Source organism: Castor canadensis, chromosome 3 (genome assembly GCF_047511655.1).
Source record: "Castor canadensis chromosome 3, mCasCan1.hap1v2, whole genome shotgun sequence".
Lineage (NCBI taxonomy): Eukaryota > Metazoa > Chordata > Mammalia > Rodentia > Castoridae > Castor > Castor canadensis.
Window position 1 is genome coordinate 41,003,486 of NC_133388.1, and position 13,618 is coordinate 41,017,103.

General features: G+C 37.1%; 1 protein-coding gene across 3 annotated transcripts in view; it reads right to left on the minus strand.

Annotated features, from left to right (window-relative positions):
- Positions 1-13,491, minus strand: part of Churc1 (churchill domain containing 1) — a 34,593-nt gene extending 21,102 nt beyond the window's left edge. For all 3 annotated transcript variants that reach the window (XM_074067778.1, XM_020170931.2, XM_074067777.1), the window contains exons 1-3: positions 13,349-13,491; positions 4,971-5,106; positions 4,062-4,132 (exon numbers count right to left, since the gene is read on the minus strand). In XM_074067778.1, coding sequence (XP_073923879.1) covers positions 4,062-4,132; positions 4,971-5,106; positions 13,349-13,468 — 327 coding nt within the window. In that variant the 5' untranslated portion in view covers positions 13,469-13,491. The remainder of the gene's footprint in view (positions 1-4,061; positions 4,133-4,970; positions 5,107-13,348) is intronic.
- Between the last annotated feature and the right edge of the window lie 127 nt (positions 13,492-13,618).

Sequence of the window (13,618 nt, forward strand, 5' to 3'; positions counted from 1 at the left end):
GGATGGGGGTTGGAGAAGGGTGGGGATGAGGACAATAAGGCATAGCAGCTGAGAATGAAAGCCATTATGCTGAGGTGGAAGATCTCAAGGGGTGACTCACTTGATTTCAGGCCAGATGTAGGTATAAGAAAAGTTCAGAAAAAGGAGAAAACAGTACAACCCATACCATCAAAGGTAAGAAGATAGAATTTAAGTTCTATCTTAAATTCTAGGTAAGATTTTGGGGTGGTGGAATGGTTCAAGTGGTAGAGAGCCTGTCTAGCAAATGTGAGGCTTTGAGTTCAAATCCCAGTACTGAAAAAAATATATAGAAAGAGGTAAGATTTGATAGGTTTGAAGACGGGGAAAGCAAGAATGACAGTGATCTGGAAAAAGCAAGCAGATCACACATGAAGTAGGAGGAAAAGAAGGTGTTCCTGGAAGCTGGTCAGCAGGAGAGTGCAAGATGGCATGTTTAAGGAAGACTAACCCCCTGGTAGTATATAGGATTACATTTGGGGCTGCTGCAGTAATTTAGGTTTGACTGGGTATGGTCCTTGACATGGTGAAGTGTGTGTTAGCTGGAGCGAGAAAAAAAGCAAGAGAAACAAAGGATGAAAGGAGGGCAGGTGAGGCTAGCATTAGAGAAGGAAATCTAGAAGATATCTTAAACAGATTCAGTTTATGTGCCCACTACACGACGGAGTATAGAGAAGGTCCTAGATCAGACCAGAACCAGCTCAGGGGAATCAAAGTAAAATAAGGAAATGAGAGAAAAGGCAAAGAAGCAGTTAAAATGATTTAAAAAGAAAGAAAATAAAGTCAAACAATATGGACCCTAAGGGAAGAAATGTTTCAAAAAGACAATGGTTAACAAAACCAGATCCAGAAGAGATGTTAAAAGAGTTAAGAACAAAGGCAAAGACCACAGGATTTGGTTAGATTACAGGAAACTTACTGGAGAGTAGTTTTAGCCAAATGAAAATGAAAACCAGTTTGCAGGTAGTTAAGAGGAACATAGGGAAATTAAGAAAATAAATAAAAGACCTATGCAAAACTGGGTGTGGTGGCACATGTCTATAATGCCAACACTGCAGAGGTTGAGGTAGGAGGTCAACCTGGCCTACATAGTAAAACTCTACCTAAAGAAAACAACGGCAAAAAGAGGAAAATGATTACAGAATGGATCACAGAGGTAGCCTGATGAAATGAAAGAGTGTACATTTATTTTTAAAAAATAAAGGAAATATGTTTAATGTAAAAAAAAATTAAATCCTATGAAGAAAGAGTATGCTAGAAAGAGAGAAGATAACATGTGGCTCCTAAGGAAGTGAGTCAGGGTACATACAGAAAACGAAATAAAAAGAAAGTCTAAAATTGAGATGATTCTGTCTATATATAGTGTACATAAGGAAGAGTCATAAGAAATGAGGAAAGGGAAGCTGGATTAGCCCAGTGAGAACTTTGGAATGAGGAGTTTGGATATTACACTGTAGCTAAAGGTGAGCTATGGAAAGGCCAATGGAGTGGTCTAAAAGTCTCATTTAAAAAAAAATCATGAGCCGAGCTCTGGTGGCTCATACCTGTAATCCAGCTACTTGGGAGGCTAAGATCAGGAAGATCAAGATTCAAGACCAGCATGGGCAAACAGTTCTTAAGACCTCATCTCCAAAATAACCAGAGCAAAATGGACTGATGGTATGGCTCAAGTAGAAAAGCGCCTACTTTGCAAGCGTGACGCCCTGAATTCAAACCCCAGTCCCACCAAAAAACAAAACAAAGTAAGAAAAATCATCTGATGTCATAGAGTACAGAATATGGCCTGGGGGAGAGATGCTGGAATGTAGACAGAGAGCCCACTTTAAGACTTTTTTCAAGAGGAGTTCACAGCAAGTGTTGTGACTATAAGCCATCTTCCTATTTTCTTCTTACCCCAGAGTAATTTCTGCAACAGAAATGCATTTAGTCATAAAAGAAAACCAGCCAGACTTTGGTCTCATGGGAGTGATTTAAAATGGCATCATCAGGATATAAACGGCAATCTCAATATTCATTTAAGAACTCTAAAGAGCTCACATGTGGTATGGAAAACAGTTACCTCCTGTAAAAGGACAGAGCTGTTTCTTTATGTCCATGAGATGCTCATTCCTCCATTTACCTATTACTCATTCATCGAGATCTTGATTTTACTCTAAGTCACATGGAAGTTTTGGATGTCAAAGAGTTATAGTCAAGATGTTGTTCAACACAGTAGAAGGTGTCAAAGGGGAAAAAAAAGCAAGGGTCCCTTAATATCTAAAATCTCAATCTCAGAGGCCAATAGGAGAAGGGGACCAGGAACTAGAGAAAAGGTTAGTTTGAGAAGAATTAATTTAGAAGGTAACACACATTCATAGGAAAGCAATGCAAGTCAACTCCCTGTATAGCTATCCTTATCTCAACTAGCAAAACCCCTTGGTCTTTCCTATTATTGCTTATACTCTCTCTTCAGCAAAATTAGAGATAAGGGCGAGGGGGTAAGGGGGGAAAGGTGGGGGGAGGAGAGGGAAAGGGAGGAGAAATAACCCAAACATTGTATGCACATATAAATAAAATAAAAAAAAAAAAAGATGTTCAAAAATCAGACCAGGTGGCTAAAGTCTTTCTTTCACGTTAACACAAGAATGAGTAAAAAGTGTTATACTATTTTATGATTCAGTTAGGAAAGATTATCCTTTTTTATTTCCTATTTAAAGTACTACCCAAATTTGAGGTACATAAAAAATTCTCTTAGCCAAGCATAGTGGCCCATACCTGTAATCCCAGCATTCAGGAGGCTGATGCACAAGGATTATGAGTTTGAGGCCAGCCTAGACTACATAGCAAAACCCTGTCTCAAAAGAGAAAAAAAAAAATTCCCTTGACTGTGGAAAGTTCTAATCTTGTATTTGTATCCTTTGGATAAACACATAGGTCACACAAAATCAGTAACTCAATCTGAAGGTTTAAAAACAGAGGCAGTAAGGACCAGCCAAGGGTTTGACCTGGGCTCTCTCTCACTGACTGTCTAGCTTTTTTTCCTGTCTATCAGAGCTTCAGGCCTACATTAGGCCATAGAAATTCATAGAATTCTTCACATGTTCACAACTCATGAAAACTAATTCTTAAAACAAATCTCTTCTTCTCTAGTGGCTCTGTTTTTCTCCTTCAACCTTGGTATATTCATCCTGTAATTTTACTTGACAAATATAAAATTTCTTAAATGCTTGAAACTGTAGAATTGTTCAACTCTTCAAGATAACTAGGAAAAACAAAGGTAACCTCCTTATCAAGACTTCCATGCCCATCAAATAAGGTGACAGTGAATAAATAGGCCAAAACTTAAAGCCAGCAAATGTGAGCAGAGAAGAAGGAAGCACAATAATAATCTCACAAGAAGCCATCATGGACTGTTCTTTTTTCTTTCTTTCTCTTTTCTTTTTCTTTTTGGTGATACTGGGGTTTGAACTCAGGGCCTCATGCTTGCTAAGCAGGTGGTCTACCACTTAAGCCACATACTGAGCTCTTTTACGCTTGTTATTTTTCAGATAGGGTCTTGTTTTTTGCCTGTGGCTGGCCTTGGACCTCTATCCTCTATAACTGTAATCTAGCTGGGATTACAGTTATACAGTAATTACAGTTATACACCACTCCACAGGCTTGGTAGCTGAGATGGTGGGGGCAGGAGGGAGTCTTGCTATTTTTTGCCCAGACTGGGCCTCAAACTGCAACACTGCCAATCTCAGCCTCCCAAGTAGCTGGATTACTGATGTGTCCCTCTGTGACCATCTATGGACAATTCTTTATAAATAAAAATGTCATTTTTATTTAAAGGACTGAGAGATCATTTTTAAGACCCACATTTTGATGTGTGACTCTTGTAAAAACAAGTTTGCACAGATCCACCCATATTTAAAGTTTCTCTTTCAACTTGTATAGGTAGAAGACAAAAATAGTCTCCTTTACTAATAGATGCTAGTATTTCATTTGTAAAAACTATATGTAGATTTCTCAGGGTACTTTTGTTATCTTCCCCCATAACATATCCATATTTATACATTTACCTGAAATTCATCCATGATACTGAATGTATACTCATGCCTGGCTATTACGTGATGACAATTCTTACACAGATCTGCCACAACAAAAAGAAACTTATGTAATTAAGTCTTGAAAAGTTTCTTAAAACAGTAAAAGTTCTATTACCGGAATAATAATGCTTAAGAAGAATCTTAACTCTTTCATATTAACATAGCAGGAAACCCATTATAATAGCCACCTTAACGGGAAATCCACAATCTGTCACAAAGCAACAGTACATAATTAGGGTATGAACTAAGAGGTTTAATGTGCATATATTAATTCCCAGTGAAAGCTCTCTAAGGTAACCAATTAACAGATACTTAAGTGTGTTTTTTAAACTAGCTGGATCTAACTATGTAAAAGATTTTCAGGCTGGCAGTATGGCTCAAGTGGGTAGAGCACTTGCCTAGGAAGCACAGGAACCTGAGTTCAAACCCAGTTACTTACCCCACACCCCCAAAAAAGCTTTTATTCTCGGCAATGAAAGTAAATGTGCTACTATAACTAATCATAAATAAAAACCAATGGACATAAGTTTTTTTTTAAGTGCTAGAGAACAAACAGATGCACAGCCTCATGTATGCTAGGCAAGCACTCTACCACTTGAGCTACAGCCCCAGCCCTTTAAAGTAAATTTAAGACTCGTGGAGTGGCTCAAGTGGTAAAAGCACCTGCCCAGCAAGCGTGAGGCCCAGAGTTCAAACCCCAGTCTTCACCCCAAAATAACTAAATACACTTAGTGGTAACAAAAAGATCTAGTAAAAACAATGTAATAATAACAACTATGATTTATTGAGGGCTTACTGTGTGCCAGACACCTTCTAAATACTTTTTACTTACTTAGTCTCTTAATCAGACTTGCATTTTTTTAAAAAAAAAAGTCTACTTACGATCATAGGTAACTATTTCTTCTCCATCTTCCTCTTTCAAGGATTTGTTTGTGATTAGCATAAAATCCCTCTTATTGCACACTGCACAGCCTGTAAAGTTCAGTAAGAAAGATCCATTCTCCAGACAGGTGTTACCCTAAAATATTAGAAAAAAGAATTTAACTTTCTTAAATTTTTAAACCTTTGGTAAAAGTGCTTAATAGATTTAAAATTTCTTAAAGGAAAAATATGGCCAGAATTTACTTGCCTGAAGGCTATACCAGGTAATTTCTGAAATTACCACTTTCCTAAAGAAATTTTATTTATGATAAATAAAATTAAAGCACACTGTTAGGTCTATAAATCTCTAAGGATTGCAACTGTATTTAAAAGAGAGAAAGTACAAATAGATATTTAAAAACAATAAAGGAGTCTTAATAATGTAAAACATGACAAAGAAAAATTAGAAAAAGTTAATAGCCAACAAAATTAAATGAGGTATATCATAAGCCTAGAATTAAAATGGAAACATTGAGTCACTGCTAAAGATGACTGTTGAAATAGGTTTTTCTCAAGCCTATAATACCACAGACAAACAAAAGTATTCTGATGCATAGACATCAGTCCTTATGGATATGTATGATTCAGACAGGGAAGGTCAAGTTCTGCAATTCATCAGACTGACACATCACTCAAGACAGGGCTGCAGGTGTGGCTCAAGCAGTAGAGTACCTCCTGAGCAAGCTCAGGCCTGCCAAAAAAAATTATTTTTTTCAACTAAAATTGTTTTGCAGGGCTGGAGTGTGACTCAAGTGGTAGAATGCCTGTCCAGCAAGTGTAGGCACTCGCTGAGTTCAAACCCCAGTATTGCCAAAAAATAAGGGGTGGGGTATGTTTCTTCATCACTAAGGAACTAAACATATTCCTGGATTAAGGAAAGTCTTGCTAAAAGCTTACTAATTGTGAAGAATTAAGTCATTTTACAAATAATCTAGTCTAACCCTGTTTCTGAACAACTCTAGAGTATTTTAAAATAGTTAATATGAGTAAAAAAGCATTCAAATCAACATTTCTCCAGTGCGTCTATGTATCTGATAGTGTGCAAAGACCACGGAGGATTCAAATGTTGAGCCAATGTGTTTCTTGCCTTCAAGGAGCTTAGGAAATATTAGAGAAATTAAGACCTACCCTAAATACCACAATGAAGTCTTCCTAAATTCCCAGCACTACAATTAATCTCTTCCTTCTGAGAGGCTTCTTAGTTCTATGTATTAAGGAAGAAATTAACTCTGGTGGAGAGAAATCAAGATATTACTATATAGTTTGGAGATATTAAGTCAAAGACACATGGACTAGACTACTAAAGAGAAAAAGCCTTCAAATTAATGTATAAGCTTCCAGCTATTAAGAAGTGACTTGCTTTAGTTTTTTTTTTTTATAAACTTCTCTGAGGTATGATTTATAGACAATATAACTTACATACTGTAAGAGCACAGGTGCATTTTGTTTTGTTTTTTGGCAGTGTTGGGGTTTGAACTGAGAGCTTTGTGCTTCCTAGGCAGGTGCTCTACTACTCGAGCCACACCTCCAGCCCAAATGACTTCTAACAAATATATTTATATATACCCATGTAGCCACTATCCTATGACTTTTATCTTTCTGGCAAGCTTCTTCATGCTTTGCAGACTATCTCCAACTTCCAACCCATATCAGGTACCCAATGATCTAAGTCTCTTTCTACAGTCTTGCATGTTCCAGAACTTTTATATAAGCACAATCAGTATATTCTTTTTGTATCTGGCTTCTTTTGCTCAACATAACATTTAAATTAATCATCTATGTAGCTGTATACATTGCTTTTTATTGACAAGCAGTGTTGTATTTTAAGGATTAAGTTGTTGGATATTTGGGTTGTTCCTAGTTTGGGACTAGTATGAAAAAAGCAGTTATGAGAGCCATGTACAAGTTTTATGTGGAATATGTCTTCCTTCCTATTGGCTAAATATCTAGAAATGGAATTGCTGAGTCATATGGTAAAAAAAAAAAGTTGGACTTTGTAAGAAACTGCTAAATGTTTTTTTCCATTTTCCATTCTTGTCAATAATGTAAGTGTTCCAGTTGCTCGACATCTTCTCTGACCCTAAGTATTGTACACACTTTTTACTTTAGCCATTCTAATGCTGTATAGTAGTAATTTCATTGTAGTTTTACACTTCCTTAATGACTAATGATACTGAGCATCTTTTCCTGGTGCCTATTCATGTCTTTTTTTTTTTTTTTTTATGAAGGGTCTATTCAAGTCTCTTGCCAATTTTTTTTTTAAAGTTAGGTTCTTTTCTTTTCTTTCTTTCTTTTTTTTTTGCAATACTGGGGCTTGAACTCAGGGCCTTCACCTTGAGCCACTTCACCAGCCCTAATTTTGTGAAGGGTTTTTCGAGACAGGGTCTCGTGAACTGTTTACCAGATCAAGAGATCCACTTCATCTCTGCCTCCTGAGTAGCTAGAATTACAGACGTGAGCCACCGGCGCCCAGCTTTGGTTATTTTCTTACAGTGAGTTATAAGAGTTCTAGCTACTCAGGAGGCAGAGATCAGGAGGATCATGGTTCAAAAAACCAACAAAAAAAGTTCATGAGACCTTGTCTCAACCAATAGCTGGGCACAATGGTGTACACATGTCATCCAAGTTACTGCAGAAAGCATAACTAGGAGGACAGCAATCCAGGCCCACCCAGGCATAAAGTGAGACCTTACCTCAAAAATAACCAGAGCAAAAAGGGCTCAAGTGGTAGGTAGAGCATTTACATGTGCAAAGCCCTGAGTTCAAACCCTAGTACTGACTACTCCCCCAAAAAAGAAAAAAAAAAAGAGTTCTTTTATATTGGATATAAGCCCTTTACCAAATACATTTCAATAATTTTTCCTTGTCATTAGTTTCCTTTTTTAAAAAAGTGTTCTTTGAAGAGCAGTGGTGAATTTTATGAAGTCCAATTTGTCTTTTTTTGTTGTTGTTTTGGCTATGATTTGTGCTTGTCTCCTAAGATATTTTTGCTTACCCCAAGGTTACAAAGATTTTCTTCTGTTTTCTTTTAGAAGTTTTATAGTTTTAAGTTTATAGATTATACTTTCAGATTTAGGTTATGATCAGAATCTGTTTGAAATACTTTGGTATGAGGTAAGATCAAAGTTCCGTATTCAGTTGTTCTAGCAACATTTGTTCAAAGTCTATTCTTTTCCCATTGAGTTATACTAATACCTTTTTAGAAAAATCAAATGACCACTGATTTATATATCTGTCTTTGCACTAATATCCCATTCTCTTGATCACAGTAAGTCTTTAAGTCAGATAGTTTATATACTACAAGCTAGCTATTTTCATTTTCATAAAAATGGTAGGATCACTTTACAAACTTTTACAAAAAGATTGCTGGATTTTCAATTGAGATGCCAAAGACTCTAAGAAATTAAGGAATACAAACAATCTTAAACGAAAAAAGATCTAAATACCAATTTAAATAAATAGAACTCTGAACTGGACTATACCCCTAAACACAGCTAGCTGCCTCACACCATGTGGCCTAATCTCTGAAACCTGACCTTGTAAGCAGGCAGAACTCTAAGAAACTGATGAAACTTTCCAGTAAGAGTCCCAGTAATTTGAAAGCAATGAGGATAACCCTTCATTAGTTAGCTGTAGCTTTTTTTAGGTCTTTTGTTGTACTACTGGCACACAAATTTTGGAAAGTAAACTAAAGCACACACTATTCAGGGAAGCTTTTGAGGCTCCCAAATAAGAGGAAAATAAGAATGTAATCCAAATCAATTCCACAATAATAGTATACCATAAGTGTTTCAGGAAAAAGGGAAAAAGGCTGACAATTTAAGTACCCTTAGAAAATGTGATTCAGATAAATCCTGTTTGAAAATTTGTAAAGGTATACAAGAGTGCAATAAAAATGGCTAGAAACTATGACAACTGTATGACAGTACAGATGATAATTAGTATGGTAATAGATAAAAAAAATCTTATAAATGAGAAATATGCAATTATTTTGACAAGGATTGGAACATAATTTTTTGGAAAAGAATTATTTTAGCTGATACAAGTTAATGTAGATATAAACAAAATGTATATGTAAGTTAACATATATGTTTTGTCAGGGAATGTTTAAGATTAAAAATAGAGGGCTAAGGATACAATTCAGTGAAAGAGCCCTAGCCTAGTATATACAAGCAAGCCCCTGGTTTCAATCCCCAGCTCTGCTTTGGTTTTGTGGGTTTTCTCTATTGCTTTTCTATTCTCTATTCCATTAATTTCTACTCAGATTTTTATTTCCTTCCTTCTACTTGCTTTAGGTTTAGTTTGCTCCTGTTTTTTTATTGTCTTAAGTAGAAGGTTGGCCTGTTGATTCCAAATTGTTCTTTTTTAATATAGGCACTTACAAATGTAAATTTTAAAATTCAGAATATCTTTTTAAAACACCTACCCACATACAATTGTTTTAGTAATTATATACCCAACTCAGCATTTAGTTAAACTTGGTTTAATTCTATCTAAAAAAATCAATTTGAGTACATGGAGTTTGGTAGCTTCGATTTAAATGAGGTATACAAAACGTAATTTTTAACTTAAACATCAATTCGCACTGATTTTCCTTCTGATTAATCTAAATCAATGATTCATTTTTGTATTACTGTTGCATTACTACAAAGTTTAAAGCTAAAGTGAAATATGTGAAACACAAGTTTCATTTCAGGTTAATTTAAAAAACATTTTATTCTAATTTTGGCCTGTTGAGTTATTTTAGAAAATGCAATATAGTTCTCATTTCAAGTGGTTTGCTAAGAGCTTTCTCAAAAGAAAAAAAAAATTTTGTTAGAAGTTTGAGTTAAAAAAAATAAAAACACACAACCTGGATTCAGAAAATTAGTATAGTTCATTTCCAAGTAGATTCATTCTTGAGTTAAAGTTTTTAGTGAAATATTGCAAGCAAGCAGGCCAGAGCCATAGAATTCAGTACTGTGTATTTCTATTGTATGGAAAACATCTTACCACAAAACTCCAGATAACTTTAAGTAACCAAAGACAAATAAATATTAATACTTATTGTGCACTTAGAGCTTCCCAACAAGCTATTTTCTCTGCCATTTTTTAAAAATTAGTGGACCATACATGTTGCCACCATTTTATTACCCCATCCTTAATTAAGCTTGAGCAAAGTGGCTTCTACTTTTACTACTCTTAAAAATGTCATGATTTCAAAGACTCTCAGAGTTAACTAGGAATTAGGAATTAATCATGAGATTCCAACCAGTAAGTCTCTACTGAACAACAGGAAGAGAGATCAGTTCCTCTATGAGATACCCATCCCCTTTCTGAATATGTTAGAAAATTCCTTATTTGATTCCAAGACTACAGCCTTGTAACATCTACCCACTGTTTCTAAATCTGCCTTCTGAAATTCCAAAGAAAAATTTAATTCTTCCTCATGACAGCTCTGTAATTATTTCAGAACAGGACAAAAGTACAGGAAAAAATGTTTCAGAAAGGTGCTTCCTTCACTTTTCCAATCACCTCAATCCTTTACTCTTCTTTTAAATTTTCATTTCCTAGTTAATTTATTTGGGGCGGGTCTTAGGCCAGGGTCTCATTATATAGTTCAGGCTGGCCAGTTAATTTATTCTTTGAAGCTCAGTCTTTGGTTTTCTACATTCTTTTCCTCGAAGAACAAATTCTTTCAATTTTTTTTGGTGGGGGGGCCAGTACTGGGGGTTGAACTCAAGGCTCATGCTTGGTAGCAGCTGCTCTATCACTTAAGTCATGCCCCAGCCCCTCTTTTCAATTTTGATAACTTTACCCAGCTTACTGATCTATCTGAATTGCATACCCAAAGAGCAATATTTTATTGTCACTTGATTCCTCAGATGTTATTCTCAACCTCAAATGAAGCATGATGAGAACAATTTGACCATTTACACCTCCAATTTCTGCAATGATATTTCCAGCTTCCCAGTTGTCTAGACTGATAACCCTGAGATCACCTACACCTCTTGCTTTTTTCTCTCTCCTACATTAAAATGGTTAAGTTCTATTTATTCTTTCTATGAAACTAGGCCTTCATTATTTCACACCTACACTGTTGCCTTGCTCTGTGGGCCTCTCCTTTCACACTCCCTCCTGCCCTATCCTATTCATCCCAACATACAGCTAAGATTCATTTACCTAACAGTAAGTTTCAGAATCATTTCCCTATTCAAAATTATTTTGATGGCTGCCCATAGCCTATAAAATGTAAAATCTAAACTTCTCAATATGACTTTTGTATCTTTCAACTGGTTCCTAGTTAAGAATTCAACGTAGAGCTGGGAGCATGACTCAAGTGATAGAGTGCCTGCCTAGCAAGTGTGAGGCCCTGAGTTCAAACCCCAGTACTGGAAGAAAAAAAAAAAAAAAATCTACCCAGTTTCTTTAATATCCTCCACTAAGAACTTTTCCCTCATGGTCTATAATGTGCAATTTTCATTATTAGATTCACAAAAATCTCTAAACTAAAAATGTATAAAATCAAACATAATACAAAAAAATATGAAAAATAAGTGCATAACATAATAAGTAGTTATAAACTGACCATCTGAACTACCAGCCAAGTTAAAAAAATGGAACATTGCCTGCATTCCAGAAGCCTTCACCTCACATGACCATTCTTTTTTGCTCATGTGACCATTCCTGATCATAAGCTAGCCCTTCAGTATAATCAATATCTTGATTTTATAGCAACTGTTTGCTTTCCTCTCTAGTTTCACTACTCAGGAATTGTTAATATATTTTCATTTGCCTCTTTATAAATTACACTCTGTGTTCTTTTATCAACATGGTATTTTTAAGACTTAATTCAGGTTGTTGCATATAATTCTGGTTTATCTTCACTGTTCTAATTCCGAGTTCCACAACTTCAGCACTATTGACAGTGGGACACAATTTTTTGTTGTGGTGGTTGCCTAGTGTATGCAGCATCTCTGGTTTCTACCCATTAGATGTCAGGAGTAGTCCTCCCATTGTGACAATCAAAAATGACTCCATCAAGGCATATGCGCTATTAAAAAAAAAAAGTCTCCAGAAATTGCCAAATTCTGGAAGGCAAAATCACTACTGGTTAAGAACCACAACGCTCATATACTTTCACTGCTGAATACATGACAGCTACTATTCCAGAGTACCACTACCAACAATCCTTAGGCACATTCTTTTTTCCAGGGCCTTCCGATACACCCCCAGCCCTTTTTGCTTGTATTTTGTTTTGACATAGGAGCCCCCTAACGTTGCCTGTACTGGCTGAACTGACCGCTCTTCAGCCTCCACTTCTTGAGTAGTTTATGAACATTCTAATAGAAATCTCCAGGAACAGGCACGTGCATTTTTCCAGAATGAGTTTCCTAGGTCACTTCAGTGTGCATATCTTTAACTTTATTTTCTAATGCTAAACCATTTTTCTCCAGAATAATTGCAACATACGATGATACATGTAATATAATCTTCTCAAAAGACTACATATTACTCATAAAATATTAGGGGGAAAAAGTGACTATAGAGATTTTCTACCTCCCCACCAATGCAAGAATCCTTGTTATTTTCTCCCAGCCTCCAGCTACATGTGCTTCCTTTCTACCCTAATGGTAACTATCCTTCAAGTTCCAACGGGAGTGCACCTTTTCAGGAAGTGAATATTCCCTCTCATTCTTCTCTTCCTCTAAAGTTAAATAGCATTAATGGCCAGTCCTATTCATTTCTGGTAATGACATACTCCCTCAAACGGGCACGTTGCTAGGCATCAAGTAAGCCGTGTTGTGAGTTAAATATCTAGTTATACACATACGAATGTTAAGTATCCCTTTTATTAATGATTTTTGAAAAGCTAAGCCTAGAAACCTTCTGGTCCTGAGAACAAATTTAAAAGAAAGTTAACAGTCAGGAAATCTGAACTCTAGTCTTGGCTCTCATACTATTTCAAATGTGAACTTGAGTAAGTTGATTTCTCCTTTCTGCATAAAAGTTAGCACGGATGACCTCAGCAGACCCTTCCAGGGCTAGAATCCGTAAGAAAAGTTAGCTTCATCAACTCGAGCTAGAGGGTGAGACTGACAGCGAACCTGCGGGGTGGGAGTGATGGTGAGCGTCCCTCTGCTGTCCCCGGGAGCTCAAGAACGGGAGTGACAGCCAATGTCAGCCGCCAGGGCGTGGAGCAGGGCGCCCCAGGCCGCCCCTGGTGACCAACGCCTAAGTACAGCTACCGGGTCACCGAAGCGGCCATTGTGGCCGCGCGTCCGCCCCTGCGCGGGAAGGCCGGCAGGGGGTAAGAGCCTCAAGGGCTGGTTATGCGTTCTCGACGCCCACTAGCTCACCCGGTTGGGATATTCCTTCTCCACGCAGTCCCCACACATCGCGGTGCCGTTTGCGTGGAACGTCCTCCAGAGCTTCCAGGAGACGAAAGCTCGCGAGAGTTGAGACTTCGCTTGTCGCATGCGCCTCAAGCGCTCGACCCTAGAGTATTTTGCTACAGGAAGAGATTCGAAGTCTCCGCCCCTTGGCAACTGTTGCTAGGACAGGGAGCACCTCGGTCTCCAGGGCAACAAGGGTGGGCAAGTGGTAGGATCTCAGAAGTCAGAAAGAGG